This window comes from Dermacentor andersoni, chromosome 10 (assembly GCF_023375885.2).
Source record: "Dermacentor andersoni chromosome 10, qqDerAnde1_hic_scaffold, whole genome shotgun sequence".
NCBI classification, from domain to species: domain Eukaryota; kingdom Metazoa; phylum Arthropoda; class Arachnida; order Ixodida; family Ixodidae; genus Dermacentor; species Dermacentor andersoni.
The window spans coordinates 130,871,930-130,889,491 of NC_092823.1; the positions used below are offsets into that span (position 1 = coordinate 130,871,930).

General features: G+C 42.4%; 1 protein-coding gene across 1 annotated transcript in view; it reads right to left on the reverse strand.

Annotated features, from left to right (window-relative positions):
* LOC126545065 (venom metalloproteinase BumaMPs1-like) overlaps positions 1 to 11,290 on the reverse strand; it is a 35,826-nt gene extending 24,536 nt beyond the window's left edge. Inside the window, exons 1-4 of the mRNA XM_072284743.1 lie at positions 11,092 to 11,290; positions 3,041 to 3,133; positions 2,292 to 2,430; positions 1,451 to 1,605 (exon numbers count right to left, since the gene is read on the reverse strand). Of these exons, the coding sequence (XP_072140844.1) occupies positions 1,451 to 1,605; positions 2,292 to 2,430; positions 3,041 to 3,133; positions 11,092 to 11,250 (546 nt within the window). The 5' untranslated portion in view covers positions 11,251 to 11,290. The remainder of the gene's footprint in view (positions 1 to 1,450; positions 1,606 to 2,291; positions 2,431 to 3,040; positions 3,134 to 11,091) is intronic.
* Positions 11,291 to 17,562: the final 6,272 nt, after the last annotated feature.

The window sequence follows — 17,562 nt, forward strand, 5'->3', positions numbered from 1 at the left end:
AAGCGAGAGAGCAGAGAGGGATGTCACATCCGCTTTGCTAGACAGATGTTCAGTCTATGCCAGGTAACTGCTTTCCATTAATTATGCGGTTAAATATCACGCCACATTATTGTGTGGGACGTCATTACTTCCGCTTTCTACTTCCGGGTTTACAGGAGTTTTGCCAAATTCGAGCCGACGTGGCGGGTCTCTAAAGTCTACGAGTCTATGCTTTGGTATGCGGTAATCCGTAATTTCGAATTAATTCTAAGTATTCCATGCACTTCAGTAATTCAACTTGTAACTAAACTTATGCTCTGATGTTATATCAATAATTAAACCCATGAATTTTGTACTGTACTATTCTTTTCTACTTTTTTTCTTACTTCTTTTGATTTTTGTTCCCGGTCGTATCAGTAGGTGAACCGGAAGTGCTGCGCAAGGAACAAGAGTGTCACTCGATGCTCCTGCCACTAGAAATTGCATCGGTCTTCTCTTTATCCCCTATACAATGTAACGAAACGCACTGGGCCCTAAAGGGTCTATTAGTTAATTTTTGCTTAAGTAATATATTAACTAATAAAGCGAAATATAAAGATACTCTAAGGAGCATCACATGATAGCAAACGATATGTCGTTGGTTTCATTCAACAGTGGGTAACATCCTTGGTTCAAGTTACGTGAAACACCGTGGGTATATATATATATATATATATATATATATATATATATATATATATATATATATATATATATATATATATATATATATATATAGTAACGGTTAACGAAATCGAGTCCCTCAGTTTCCCTTCTTCTCTCGCTTATTTATTGCGAGGGTCTCGAATCTGGCAGCCTTGATGTCATCACGTGGCTTGCGAGGGTTTATTAGCCACGCGCCCGCTTTCCTAAAATCACGTGTTACGTGACGCCATCGGGCAAAAAAAGGATGTTCCACATCCGCCCACCTTGGTTCTGAGTGGCGTTGGCAAACACTTCTAGGTCTAGATCTAGTAAACAAATATCCAAGTTAGTGGACGAATTGATGGCCGTCACTGTAGCACAATTGGCAGTGCAGCGCACGCGTAATGTGCAGGTTGGGGGCTTGGCTCCCACAGACGACAAGTCATCTTTTCGTCTACTTTCATTTCATTTCTTTAATACTTTCTGTATTTCATTTTCAACTACAGCTAATTTCCCCGATGCTTTCGTAGGCTTCATTGTCGGTTGGCTTTACATGGTAATCATTAGCAAAATCGAGCCCCTCCATTCGCCCTCTTGTATCGTTTATATTATATATGTACTGCCTAAAAAATTTGAACTTCCTGAGCTTGCCAGCTTATCACACTTAAAATGCCGTTCGCATTGGAAAATAAAACGCCACTTCACATGACAAACAGCTCATTTTATCATTTCGTGCATGCACACTGAATAGGTCGGAGCACGGCACGCGCAATGAGCAAACACTTACAGCGTTTATCAAAATGCACAAATACCGCAGTTCGTGCTCCGTATGTCTGAAGTAGCTGTTATGCCTTATGTCAGAAACTATGAAAACTTCCACAGTTACGAAGTCCGGAACGCTGCCTGTGTACCACGATGCTCTCTCACTGGGAACATCTGGAGCTGTAATGCAAAATAGTCTTGTTACGTACATACCTCGAGCCAAAGTGCCTACAGCAAACAAAATTGTTATCTTGGGTGGAAATAAGTGTGAAGCCACTCGCTTAATAATTGAAGCTGAGCTAACTGACCATTTCTTTGTAGCATGCATCGGTAAATCTTCCCTTACTTTGACTGAAAAAGAGTAAAAAATTTCTGGGCATTTCCTCACGGTTTTTGTCTCTTCTGAATTGATTTTTGTGCCCTGTCTGGTTTACTTTGTTTTTTTATTATGAAGTGGTTCACGTGATCCATAATGTGGTTTCCTGAAGGTACTTTAGTTCAGCTCGGAGAAGGAAACATATACCGTTGTTGAGTAGCAGCGTCTGCATGCCCACCGTGCCTATGTTGTACTGGTGTCTCTTTGCACTTGACTCCCTCTAGTGTGGTAAAATGCTCAGTGCTGTTGCCATGTTTCGCTTTCATTTGCACAAGATCCTCAGATACCGTTTACCGAGGATTCCTATACAGGCACATGCTTGAAAATTAAAATTGATGAAGGGTGCAATCTTATCAAATGTAAAGCAGTCAAGAACATTTAAATTGAAATTATATGCACATTCACAGACAAAGTCTAACGATAAGGTTTTCTTCAGTTGATGATGCCGAAGTTTATTTTCGTAGGAGGCCTACAAAAAAATATTCCTCACCTTCACGTCTGTAAGTGAGAGTTTTATCCAACATTTCCTTCTGCTCAATTTCGTGGATCTCATGAGGCACCACGCCATCTTCAGATCTCTCCGAGATCTGCGTTGGCTGGATCCGGTGTCTCGGTCCCACTAGTCCTTCCTTCAGTGTGTAGGAAAAAATGAAATAAAATAATAAATCAATATTTTAACAAGTTCTGGGGCGTTTACGTGCTAGTTAATTATGGCGCACATCCTACTTGAGGACCCCGGATGAGTTCTGACCCCTTGGAGTTTTTTACCGTACACATAAATCTAAGTACACGCGAACTCTTGCATTTCGCCCACGTGGAAATCCGGCCACCACGGCAGGGTTCGAACCAGTGACCTCGAGCTCATCAGCAACACTATATATATATTCACTGAGACAACACGGCTGGTAAAATAAAGCAAAGGCCAAAGGGTATTTAATTAAGTTTAGACTTATAGAAGAAACTATACAGCGGATGGTATAGGCAATCAGTTTTTTTACAAGCTATAACAAATTAACTGCCACTTATATCCATTGTCTGCTAGTAATGCAGCCGATTAACAGGATTTTTTTGTTTAGGTGTAAATTCAGCTAGTCGCTTTATTTTAGCGCTGGTTCATTCCGTAGCAGTCGGAGCAGTATGAAAGATGGATTTTCTTTATCCCAACTTTTTTCCCAATGGCATTATACGTGGGAAGCGTGCATCTTACAATATGTTGCGGCAGGCATTTTTCCTTCTTACCATGCGGACACCGTTTTCCGTTGTGGTCAGCATGACAGAAGCAATTTTTTCTTCGTCTTCGTAAAGATGTTTCTCAATATCATCCCCGTTGTACTGAAATCAGTCATGAGTTTGCTTGAGAGAAAGCATGAACAGAAGGTTTTCATGTTGTCAGAAATAAAGAATCCAATATGGTAAAGACGGAAAGCTGAGCAACTTCGTAAAGTATTCCTGATTTGAAATGTTAAGCCTAAACACGTCTACAATGAACATTTCGTTCACCCTTTTTCAAACCTTTTTTGTGTTTTTACAAAATGTCTTACAAAAAATGTTTACAAAAAAAAACAAATTTTTTTACAAAAAAACATTTCAAAGTTATAATCACGACTCCGATGTAGTAAAATTTTTAACAAGGGTAACTTCTAGTTACAGGGTTATAGCACAACAGTTATACTGAGTGCTTACTTTGGGGTCTACTAGAAGAATGATGTTCGGGTGTACGCATGTATTGCTGTTTTTATTGCACTGGGGACATGACATTCGGTTACTTAACCCTGCAATGGCTTCAGTCGTCCCACATCAAGAAGAAATAGAACGGCATTTTCACCTTTAGTTCTGACCGTGAAGACTACATATGTACAAAAAAAATAACGAAATATTATTTGAGTTATAACTCTAGGAGTGTGCGAATATTCGAAACTTGGAATAACGACTCGAATATATTGCTACTTGATTTGAATCCCGAATCAAATTGGACAATATTAGGTTCATATATGGCAATCTTATTTCGAATACTTTTCAAACATTTCAAAAAGTCCACTGCGCACAATTAAAGAAAATCTTATCAAAAGTACGGCACATTTTCATGCCCGCCGGCATAGTATAAACATGAAGCGTCATACCTTCCGTAGTGGACCAGGCTACCTCGCTTAGGTAGCCGTACTTCAAGGCTGTAGTGCGATAAATCGCGCTTTCTGAAGAGTTCCGTGCATGCAAAAAAATCTATTTTTTTTTGTTCCTTATCCTCCATTTGAGCTCTTAATAAAAAACGCTTCATAACGTACTATGTAAATACAGAAACTTGCGGAATTTAAAAAGAAAATTAGGATATGAACATTGCTTATAATATTATGCATTATACTATTAGATATTCGATTTAATTTGCTTCTGGCACTTTTCGGTCTCAAAAATCACCATTCACGAACCCCTGGAACTCGCGACTTAATCTGCATGGTAATAACAATGAGTAAATGGCCTAGTGAGCTATCAACGACGGAAATATATATATATGTATTATTAAAGGCCACATCGACTTTATCAGAATTTTTTATTCAACTGTGAGGCTTTTCTTTCGAGGAACCCGTATGGCTTTCCTTTGTAGCATTTGCTACAAACGGGTGGATGTCTGATTTTCCCTTTCTTAATTACTGCTCTCCACCTTGCGGGTTGCCGCAGAACTACTAGGTCTTATATATATATATATATATATATATGTGTGTGTGTGTGTGTGTGTGTGTGTGTGTGTGGCGTCTTTGTAGTTCCTGCGACAATACTCCGCAGCCTGGGTGCACTTTCTTCACTGTATACTTGGCCCACGCCACGGCTATTGCGCCGGCGGCCTTTGAACACGTGACAACTTCAAGGTCTTGAATTAGGATTTCTCATTAAGGAGTCATTAAGGAGTGTGCAATAGAAGTCGGGGGTAAGTCCGTTAGACAGGATACCAGTAAGCTATCGCGGGAGACGAAAGATCTCATCAAGAAACGCCAATGTATGAAAGCCTCTAACCCTACAGCTAGAATAGAACTGGCAGAACTTTCGAAGTTAATCAAAAAGCGTAAGACAGCTGACATAATGAAGTATAATATGGATAGAATTGAACATGCTCTCAGGTTCGGAGGAAGCCTAAAAGCAGTGAAGAATAAACTAGGAATTGGCAAGAATCAGATGTATGCATTAAGAGACAAAGCCGGCAACATCATTACTAATATGGATGAGATAGTTCAAGTGGCTGAGGAGTTCTATAGAGATTTATACAGTACCAATGGCACCCACGATGATAATGGAAGACAGAATAGTCTAGAGGAATTCGACATCCCACAGGTAACGCCGGAAGAAGTAAAGAAAGTCTTGGGAGCTATGCAAAGGGGAAAGGCAGCTGGGGAGGATCAGGTAACAGCAGATTTGTTGAAGGATGGTGGGCAGATTGTTCTAGAGAAACTGGCCACCCTGTATTCGCAATGCCTCATGACTTCGAGCGTACCGGAATCTTGGAAAAACGCTAACATAATCCCAATCCATAAGAAAGGGGACGCCAAAGACTTGAAAAATTATAGACCGATCAGCTTACTGTCCGTTGCCTACAAAGTATTTACTAAGGTAATCGCAAATAGAATCAGGAATACCTTAGATTTCTGTCAACCAAAGGACCAGGCAGGATTCCGTAAAGGCTACTCAACAATAGACCATATTCACACTATCAATCAGGTGATAGAAAAATGTGCGGAATATAACCAACCTTTAGATATAGCTTTCATTGATTACGAGAAAGCGTTTGATTCAGTCGAAACCTCAGCAGTCATGGAGGCATTGCGAAATCAGGGTGTAGACGAGCCGTATGTAAAAATACTGAAAGATATCTATAGCGGCTCCACAGCCACCGTAGTCCTCCATAAAAAAAGCAACAAAATCCCAATAAAGAAAGGCGTCAGGCATGGAGATACGATCTCTCCAATGCTATTCACAGCGTGTTTACAGGAGGTATTCAGAGACCTGGATTGAAGCGAATTGGGCATAAGAGTTAATAGAGAATACCTTAGTAACGCGATTCGCTGATGATATTGCCTTGCTTAGTAACTCAGGGGACCAACTGCAATGCATGCTCACTGACCTGGAGAGGCAAAGCCGAAGGGTGGGTCTAAAAATTAATCTGCAGAAAACTAAAGTAATGTTTAACAGTCTCGGAAGAGAACAGCAGTTTACGATAGGTAGTGAGGCGCTGGAAGTGGTAAGGGAATACATCTACTTAGGACAGGTAGTGACTGCGGATCCGGATCATGAGACTGAAATAATCAGAAGAATAAGAATGGGCTGGGGTGCATTTGGCAGGCATTCTCAGATCATGAACAGCAGGTTGCCATTATCGCTCAAGAGAAAAGTTTATAACAGCTGTGTCTTACCAGTACTCACGTACGGGGCAGAAACCAGGAGGCTTACGAAAAGGGTTCTACTTAAATTGAGGACGACGCAACGAGCTATGGAAAGAAGAATGATAGGTGTAACGTTAATGGATAAGAAAAGAGCAGATTGGGTGAGGGAACAAACGCGAGTTAATGATATCTTAGTTGAAATCAAGAAAAATAAATGAATATGGGCAGGACACATAATTAGGAGGGAAGATAACCGATGGTCATTAAGAGTTACACAATGGATTCCAAGGGAAGGGAAGCGTAGCAGAGGGCGGCAGAAAGTTCGGTGGGCGGATGAGATTAAGAAGTTTCAATCAATCGGCCACGATTAGTACATGACCGGGGTAGTTGGAGAAGTATAGGAGAGGCCTTTGCCCTGCAGTGGGCGTAACCAGGCTGATGATGATGATGAACTTAGAAAGACACTTTAAACAATTTACTTGGAGCTTGATGGTTCGCCACGGTATACGTGCACGTTTTAAAAGTTTCAAAAAGCGCAAAATTTCAAGAACAATGATGTTATGCGGTTTATTTGCAGTAACATCTCTGAAATTCGAGTCACTCCTAGAAAGAAACTTTTAAAGGCTCCGACGGCCTTTTTGGACTCCCACTGCCTCGCACATTTAACTTTTCACTGCGGAAGCGGTTTTTCATTATTCATCGCGTCCACTTCACGAAAACTATACGTCATCGTGGTCGACATGGCACGCCAAGCCTTCCTGCTTCAGAGAAAAGGAGCAGCCATTCCTGACCCTTTAGTCCTATTTGCGGAAAGTGAATAGTGTAGACATTAGCAACCCTTCACTTCCATCGTCAACAATGCTCAGGCGTTATCTCGACAACATTCTTGAAACTATTTGCCGATATAAAAAAAAATGAGCGCCTAATTTATGGTTGCACTGCGGGAGCCTTGTCATGGCACTGGCGTGGATTGGCGTGGCTTGAGGCAACTGTATATTGTCATATTCGTTCATATTACTTGCGCTATAAAACAATCGGAGTACTCATTGACATACACAAGTGCACCAACGCGTCAAAACGCTTTATTTTATTTACTGGTGCAAATTAAATGGGGACATGCACATGTTGCCCAACACGTTTCAAGTTTGCCCATATGTAATTCATGATATGTTCAACATGCCCTTTAAGACTTAACGCTCCAGCTGGAACAATTTTCTCAGTGAACTACAGTCGACATTTTGCGCGGATGTTTCGAGCGCATGATCTCGATAACATCTTGTCGCTAGAACAGCTTTGTTGTAAAAGTGGGCATCTGTGGCCTTAAAGATGCTTATGTATTTTTCAGCACTAGCTACATAGAATGTTCATCACCGCACTCTTGTCACGAGCAAAAAAAAATTAGGCCCTCCTTATTGTTTTAAAGTTTCTGGCGATCTTTCTTACCCTCACCCATTTATCAGAATGAAAATAAAAGCAAGAAACTTAGTAAAGTGTCACGAATATAATACCAAACCGGCAAGTTTTAACTAGTGTGACTAACTTTGTCCTGTTCTCTACCGAATGTTCATGAAAATGAAAATTCCTAATCGAATATAAAGCTGCAAAGCAATCCTATACATGTTTCACAGAAAAAAAGCTTCGCAGCTAAGAATAAGTTGCCTTGGTGCCGGGATCGAATCCAGAACCAACGCGTTTTAAGGAGGTCGCTCTGCTGTCTGAGCTAAGCAGGAGGCCAAGCGAATCGCAGAGCTAGGCCGCATTGATCGACAACTCAAAGAACAGGGACACTGAATACGACAGGCATATCAGTATCGCCGAAGCCGGCAGAAACGTTCATAATAGAGAAACGTTTCCATCATCTGCCTCTAGCGCTTATAGTTCCCGTTCACGAACCTTCCTTCATCTTACGGGCTTCCGCAGAACTGATTTGCCGTACTTGAAGGAGTGTTGTCACCTGTATACATGCGACATTAATTAAGTTGAAGGCAACATGCATGCATTAATCTTGTATCATAAATATAAAATTTGCTTATTCTGGCCCACTGTATTGACGTAACACCGACGGAAATATCGACTCAGAAACAAATAGCCATTTGTTGGTCACTTGCGAGTTGAACACAGCAAGTCGTGTAACGGAAAACTATTCTAATCTGATTTAATTTAGTCTCCAGGTCTCAAATTTACTGAACCACCGACGGAAGCATCAGGCAGGGACCCACAGCATCGTTCGAACATCTCAGTCAAACATTCATAAGACGTCACTTCTGTTTGCTTTGAGAATAAATATTATTGGCTGCCTTAACAGGTGTTGGCTACATTTTTATATAATTATGCGTGATAGAAAGCCCGCGAAATACGAAATCGTGTCGCTTCACTTTTAGTGCTTTCCCGGCTTTCTGAGTGGCTTCAAAATCTTTTGATTAGCACGTATTGAGCAACAGAAAGCTGGATCGCCAAATTTTCGAGGGTGGTCTAAAATGGAATAAAATTGCATTTTCCATCAATAATACAATAATATGATGGAGGTAACGAGCAGAACATGCACTGAGTATTAACTGCAGACACCTATTGCACCATCTAGGGATGGCAGGCAAGTGAGTAAGACGATAAAACGTTTTCTGAAATCCTTTAAGCATTTTTGCTTTTTCATTGTTTAAAGTATGCTCGCTGGTCTTTTCAATAAGATGTCGCTTGAAGTAGCGCTCGTGTCCTTTAGACTTTTTTAACGTGTGAACGTTTGAGCGACATTTTCTTCTTGTGTCTGCACGACTCTTCAACGTGGCGACACTTAAGCCACTAGAGAGTTTTAGAATAGCGGCCTCAAACGCTTGGGGCCACTGCGCATGCAAGACACGCAAACTGCGTTTGTGTTATGCGTCGGGCACGCTATTTCACTAATCTAGCGGAAGCCCGAAAAGCTTCCCCAAAAGATTCGCGTAAACAAACATGGCGGCACCCATCGAAGCGGCGGCTCTAACCTAGCAGCAAACTGGTTTCGATTCGTGGTAACGCGTGAGGTTCGCAAGCTAGGAGAAGTGACTGCGGTTATCGCTTTCTCTCAACCAGCGTGTGTTATGAAGATTGATTCATTAGACACCGCTGATTCCGAATTCGATTGTGAATTTTATGGGTAGTAGGCCTAACACGGCCTAGCTTGAGTGGTGAAGGCACGTAAATTTGGTTAGTCAAAACTAAGCGCAACTGATTGTTTCCTGCTATCAGAATAATGGTATATTTTATTTAATTATTCTAATAGCTTTTCTTTGACGCTGTAGTGCCTCTGTCAACGCAAGACGCTATCCGCAAACGCAAAGCCCTATTCTAAAGCTCTTCACTCCTGCGTGTTCCAACGCTAACACCTGCAAAGCTCTTTGGGGCAATCAAGCTATTGGGGCCCCTATTCTAATACTCTCTATTGTTTCATATCATAGCGGTTCCCGGCCATATTTGTTGCAAAACGTAGCGATATTTAAAACTCCTGAAATCAATTATATAATCAGAATCTATTCGCTTTAGTATCTCCGCTGAATCGTATTATTCAGCTTTTCTTTTGCAGTTGATATTGTCTACTTGATTATTAATATAGTCATCTCTTCTTAGAAAGTGGTACTTGATATCACAAGTTTTGCACAGCCATATTTACGGAGCCAAACAAATTTCGTGATAAGAGAGATGCGAAGACACCTTTGCGACCATGTATTTTGATGTTATTCAAACGATTTCACTTAGTATACTAAGTCTCAACAGCGTTTCGTTTACACTACCTGCGTGAAGGATCAAAGTTTTGAAATTTCTGTTGACATAATAAGGATACCTTCAGGCAAAAAAAATTTTGTGCGAGGGCTTTGATTATAGTCTAGCAATCGAGGAGAAATAGCATAAAACATATCATACATTCTTAATTCTTAGGTTATTGTTCAATTCTTGCAGTTGCCGAATTGCAGTCGGGATGTACCCTTAGTAATATATTCATAAACTTGCTTCTATTAATCGCTCACCAAATGCATTGGTGTTCCATTTAACTTCGTCTCACCTTAAGAGATGTAAGTTTTTTCGTAAAATGCTCACCTTGAAAACCAGTTCACATTTCCGTGAGCCTGAAGGCTACATATCCCAGAGCCGCTGCTATTTTCACAATTCCTACTTAGTACCTAGCAAAGAGGACTATAACTTCTGCAGCTTTAACATGTTCAACACAATAATTAACTTAAGGCGTCGCAAAGAAGAAAAATTACGAGCACTTCAGTGACATCGCCAGAGCCTCGTGGAAGCTAGTGGAACTGATGGACGGTAGTATTGGGCACATTTTTGTTATTAAATTTTTTCTCCAGCCTCGCTTCAAGATAATATAATTAATTAAGCAATCAATTATTTATAAAAATATAACTCATAAAGATAAGTAAGTAAACAAATAAATAAATAAATAAACGGAAGTCTATTGCAGCACGAAGATGTCGAAGTCTTGATTGAAGCAAGCGCCCAAGATGGAGCGCCACTAGCTCCCGCTCTAGCGTGCGTCCTACTTGTTTTAAACAAACTGATTAGCGAATCTTAGTAAGATATTTACATACCTAGTAACTATCAGACCTTTACTGGTGTCTGCTGGCGCTAGTACTACGCCGCAGTAAGGCAAGATGCGATTATCTCAATTACACGTGATTAAGTAAACTATTTCTGGCTCTTTCTATAAGAATCAGGCGATATGCCAACGCAGATAAAGAAGCCTTGATACTGGTGTGCCCTGCGCGTCAGTGTTCTGTGCAATTCTTGGTCGTTTATTCTGAATAGTTGCGGTTACAGGGCCTCCTTACGGGGTTTCAAAAAGAAGTGCACATCTCGTGAGATCGAGGCAAGTAATGATGATAAATATTTCTCTACAGTAACTTTCATAGTTTACTGACATTCACTACATGTTCAACTCACAAATCGCGTGACCCGGCGTCCGTCCTCCTCCGTCAGCACACGGATTTCACCGGCTGCAACTGATGATTTCCTGAGGTTCAGCGTGAGGTCATCGTGCACGTGGACCACCATCCTCCCGTCGGAAGACCTCTCCTGAAGAAGTCTTGGGTAAACGAGCATCGCAGTGTCCTGACCTGCGTGACAAAAGCTATGGTCACGATTTGTTGATGATGATATGTGGGGATCGATGGCGCAAGGGCCCATTCTGTATAGAGAGCGCCAACTCTCGTTGTGTCCACATTAGATGTACTATATGTTCTGTAGATAATAAATGTGACACGAAATTCGCAGCACCCGCGACATAAATTTTGTGTCATTAGATTTTTGACATTGCGCGAACAATAATTCCCTTTGCTTGTTTCCCCAGTTGACATATTCAAGAACCAGACCTGGCAATCTGCGCAGTTTCTTCCGCTTGGCGCGCCAGAACGACTGAATAACCATCCGCGTCTTTTCTATTTGATATTCATTGAACCGTACTCAGCTTTGCCTAAAGCTGTAATCGCGCATCGATCACTGATATGTCTCAAACTGAGCCGGAGGAGAATGGCCTGAGGTAGGCCAATTTCGCCTTAAAAATTAAATTATGGGCTTTTACGTGCCAAAACCACTTTCTGATTATGAGGCACGCCGTAGTGGAGGACTCCGGAAATTTCGACCACCTGGGGTTCTTTAACATGCACCTAAATCTAAGTACGCGGGTGTTTTCGCATTTCGCCCCCATCGAAATGCGGCCGCCGTGGCCGGGATTCGATCCCGCGACCTCGTGCTCAGCAGCCTAACACCATAGCCACTGAGAAACCACGGCGGGTATTTCGCCTTGGGAAGTAATGCCTATAATTAATCAGCCCGAGCATCTTCTTCCGACTTGCAATGGAGTAAACATGCCGCACAGTTACATGGAAAGTATGTGAATGCAAAGGATATGTCACTAAGCACAGACGCTACAAGATAGTTTAAGCAATGCTACTAGACGTATAGAAAATAGGGGAACTCTCCTCCGTCAAGTCAACCCATGTCAACTGAGCAGCCATTCCTATATCCAGCGGCTTGTGACGAGAAACAAGTGCTGCTAAACGTATATACTCAATGAACAATGCGGCCTTTCTTAAAAAGTCTTATGTAAGACGCAAAATACCTCACTCCCGGAAATGCATCACTCCTGCAGGAAGACTTAAGTCCTTTATGGTCAAACGGAGCCATTCTAAGTTTCAGGACGCCAACGAAAACCCGCCAAATGTCGACGAACTCTGGGCAGCGCAACAATTACTGTTTTCCGCCACCATGATCGTGACAAAACGAACACACTGGCGATGTTAGCTTTATCATTTTGTGTCTTAGTTACATGGCCAACATATACGGGTTGTAAGCCTGGACAAGTCCGTATTGCAGGTACGCTTTGCACCAGGGAAGCTCACTTAGCGGTGGAGTGCACTTCGACGGACGCGGAAATGGCATGCGCGTCAGGGGGCATAGACTAGCTCCTTTCTTGACTAATATGGAATGAAAGTACGCGTAGATGCAAGGTGAACGCTATACGCACGTGTACTTGCATTCACAGTAGTCCAATGAGCTCAAGAAACGGCCTTTGTGGTTTGTTAAAGTACTTCGTTACTAATGAAATCAGTACCTACGCTGTCGGGTTAAATGGCTAGAATTGTTTAAAACGTGCTCTCAAGAATATCTGCACATGCATCAAAATTTTGAAGATGGCAGAATGTGTGTTTTTTTTTTTGCTTGTCCATCTGTATGCATGCGCGCGCGCTGGTATGCTTTTCTATTTGAGATCTATTAGACACTTGATTTGCGCTGCTGGGTCGCCTTACACAAATATGAATCGAGAAGGCACAATGTCAAGCGCACTGCCTATATGTCTGAGGGACACGGAGGCATTCAACACGTTAAGCTAAAGACGACCAGAGTAGCCGCGACACTGCATGACTATCGCGAAGACGACACTAAAGCTCGATCTCTAGCCTTATTTGTTAGCATAAATTTATACACCAGGCCGTCAAAAAAAGAGAACCACGTTACCTTCAACCTCGAGTAAAGAAAGAGTCGCGAAGACTATATGCATCCCGTAAAAAGTGGGGCCACCTACATTACACCTAAAAGTGCTTGAGTATTAGCTTGTGATTCCTACTTCCAACTATAATAGTGTGAAATTGGTAAAACTGACCTCAGACTTGCCCGAATCTTTCCAAGTGCGTGAAAGTGTTGCAATATGTTCATACAAGAGACGCCGCTGGGCGTGCCAGTTAGAGTGAAAACGTTCAGCTTTTTTTGTTTTTTTTATACTTAGCCTGCGTCAATACTTCGCTTCTCTTTCATGGCAGCAGAATATGAAGTGCGGCAAGTAGTATTTTATGACCACAGGGGGAGACATTCAAGATGGAGTTGCCGATCCTCACTTATTACGGGGCATAAAAGTGAAGGCCAAACTGCACTGTTTACCCGCCTGATTCAGGAAGTCACAAGCAGTAGATCACCTAAATGTGAAAAAATAGTTGTTGACGTCAGCTAAAAAGTGAAATTTATACAAGTAAATCGCACTGTGCAGCTTGCTCCGTGAAAACATGAGGAAGCTGCAGTTTTCCCACTGAGGTCGCGTCTCTCAGTCATTGTTCTTTGACACTTAAAAGCCGCTGTCAACGTACAAGTTATCCTAGAGTCAAAAATGGCACAAAAGCTAGCATTTATCCAAAACTGTTTCATTATAATGGCAGAACATCGTTCAGCTGCAGCTGCTGCTGTCGCGCACTTTAAGCTGAGTGCGATTTTATAATTTTGCTTTCCTTTTAATAGGATTGTTGCCCATGTAACTAATCTAGGCTTGTGGTGGAGTTCTCTTTGTCCTGTTCAGTCAAGTATGAATTCTTACTAACTTGCACAAATTTCAGTTCTTGTTCTATCATTTGAAGGTTAGTAACAACCAGCGTTCTACACAAATTGGCTTGCATCATGTTTTGATTGCCCGACCTAGCACTTGACATGCGATATGTGCTTTGCTTAATATCTCAGTTTTGGCTACTGTACACCAACGCTTTCGCTGAAACTAACGCTTATTTGATTCAGCAAACAGAGCATGCGTTGCCAGCGACATGGCTACTGAAACTTTCTCGATGCGATATGCCGCAGTGGCAGTGCAGTATATAGAGTACGCTGCCATTCTGCTTCAAACAATGAGCAATTATTTGAGGATCACAGCATGCACTGATCGTGACAAGGCGCTGGCCGCTACCGTCGATGTGCTTTCTGACGGCAAACCAATCACAGATGCACCCGTCTGGCGCCTAATGAATGGAGAGAACATATTGAATATCCACTGTGATTAGTTGTTTATTCTGGAGCTCGGCTTCGATAAGCTTGCTTACCATTCGTGGGGGCTTAAACAAATCATGTTATTTCATATTTAGGTTCATCTTCATGCTTTGCCATATATCGCCTTCGCCGGCGTTTTACGCGTCTTGGCTTATTCGCACCTGGTGAGCGGATCTAATGCTTCAATCCATCTAAAAAACATATACTTTTTCTTGCATTATTTACTTTGCCGAGGCGTTCAAGTGGGATGATCTATGATGTTATGCAGTATTCCGAGCTCATAACGCCTTAGCAGAGGAGGAGTGTGTTGAGCAGAAGTTTATTATTAGTAATATATTTCATTGGGCTGATGATATTGCCTTGCTTAGTAACTCAGGAGACCAATTGCAATGCATGCTCACTGACCTGGAGAGGCAAAGCAGAAGGGTGGGTCTGAAAATTAATCTACAGAAAACTAAAGTAATGTTTAACAGTCTCGGAAGAGAACAGCAGTTTACGATAGGTAGCGAGGCACTGGAAGTGGTAAGGGAATACATCTACTTAGGGCAGGTAGTGACCACGGATCCGGATCATGAGACTGAAATAACCAGAAGAATAAGAATGGGCTGGGGGGCGTTTGGCAGGCATTCTCAAGTCATGAACAGCAGGTTGCCACTATCCCTCAAGAGGAAAGTGTATAACAGCTGTGTCTTACCAGTACTCACCTACGGGGCAGAAACCTGGAGGCTTACGAAAAGGGTTTTGCTGAAATTGAGGACGACGCAACGAGCCATGGAAAGAAGAATGATAGGTGTAACGTTAAGGGATAAGAAAAGAGCAGATTGGGTGAGGGAACAAACGCGGCTAAATGACATCTTAGTTGAAATCAAGAAAAAGAAATGGGCATGGGCCGGACATGTAATGAGGAGGGAAGATAACCGATGGTCATTAAGGGTTACGGACTGGATTCCAAGGGAAGGAAAGCGTAGTAGGGGGCGGCAGAAAGTTAGGTGGGCGGATGACATTAAGACGTTTGCAGGGACAACATGGCCACAATTAGTACATGACCGGGGTAGTTGGAGAAGTATGGGAGAGGCCTTTGCCCTGCAGTGGGCGTAACTAGGCTGATGATGATGATGATGATGATGATGATGATGATGATGATGATGATGATGATGATGATGATGATGATGATGATGATGATTTCATTGGGCATAGACAATCGAAGCATTCTCCCACCCTATGGGGCTTGTCTTGTTCCCAAACAATTATCGCGATCAGCCTTGTGCCCCATTCTTTTATTTAGCGCCCTGCCCACGCTGATCTTCTGCCAGATCGCTGTGTCACAAAGAAAAGCGCATGACTTGAGTGGCCCGAAAGTTCCCAGATACGAAATTCACACTGTTCAGGTGCACATTATTGTTTGGGAGGCAAGATAAGCACCTCAGGCTGAACATTTTTCAGAATGCAGATAAATACACGTGTGAAGTTTCGCAGTTCCTTAATCAGCAGTGAGTGAAGAAGAGCAGCCTCCGCCCAGTGCCAGTGTTTTTAGCAATGGAGCATGTCTGCGCCCAGACCGAGGCGAGTGTCCTTGTCCAAACATTAGTTTGAAGTTGAGGCTTTGCATTAGGTGACTGATCATCAATTGAAATTTTCTTCATCATGACACTCCCATTTGTAGTTAATGTAATTCTTAAGGCCAAATGCCAATAGGTGTAAGGTTATGCTATATGAAAAAAAATATATATAATTTGCATAAGGCCACGGAGACTGTTTGTCATAAGAGTAAGTTCACAAAATCTCTACAGGGCGACTGCTATGCCTTTTTATACATGTTACTTATTATTCAATATATTTGGAACTTTGTGACAACTCTTCCGTATGAAAATTGTATACCCTGACAAAATAAAAGTAAATAAGATAAGCAATTTGAAAACGTCATATATAATATAATTAAAATATATCATTTAAAAAAATCAGGAAGGAAGCATTCCTGATGATTACCTACGTAATCCGAAGCATTTTCAGAGGTAAAGAAGGTATAGAATAAGCCGCCGTGGTTGCTTAGTGGCTATGGTGTTGGGCTGCACGAGGTCGCGGGATTGAATCGCGGCGAGGCGGCCCCATCTCGATGGGGGCGTAATGCGAAAGAACCCCCATGTGGTCCGAATCATTACGGAGTACCCCACTGCGGCGGGGCTCATAATCAGGTCGGGGTTTTCGCACGTAAAACCCCATAAGTTAAGGCATAAGATGACGAAGATGGTGTGACGGTGTCTGCGTGACGAACGAGTGGTGATGACACTGAAGTGACGACGACGGCATTTCTACGATAGGGTGGTGACAGCGGCGTGACGACAACGTGGGGCCGATGCAGAAGTGATGCCGATGGGACGACGATCGTAAAGGTACGTCACGATAGTACGACGATGGCGCGTCGGTGATGTCATGACGACAAAGGGACGACAAAGATGGAAACACGACGGCGTGATGACAAAACTTTGCCGACAATGGGTTGACGACAGCGCAATCGCGACGACAAAATGACCTGTGATAGAATGATCCCGATACCATGACGGCGAGATTGTGTTGACGCGCGGTCAACAATTGCATATAGACAATGGAATGATGACGAGGGCATAACGACACCTGCTTGAAGACGGCGTCATGTCGACGATATGACAACGCAGTGGCAGGAACGGGATTAAACCAACGAAAATATGACAACCGCATGACAACGATGGTGCATTGCTGTAGGAGCTTCATGCCTGCGCTCACGTGCATCACCTCCCATCGCGGACCGCCTTATTTTGCACTGTAACCTGTGTTTATTGGCGCTATGTCCAGTGGCTTTCCAAGCTGCACGATCTTTGGAATCGGCCCAAAGTTTTCGCAGACAAAATTGGCCCGTCCTTGCACGTGACCATGATCTTACTTTGACTCCAACTGAGGAAAGGAACGCCTCGCATTTAATAAATAGATGAATAAAGGGACAGTTATTCAGGCATTGTCGTGAAAAGTTGATGGGGAGGCGAAAGGCAATGAAATGGGTCATCTAGCATTCCGGCCAGCATGGGAGGTTGAAAGTGGAAAAGGGTTCATTGTTATTTGAAGAGAAATGAATAGTAG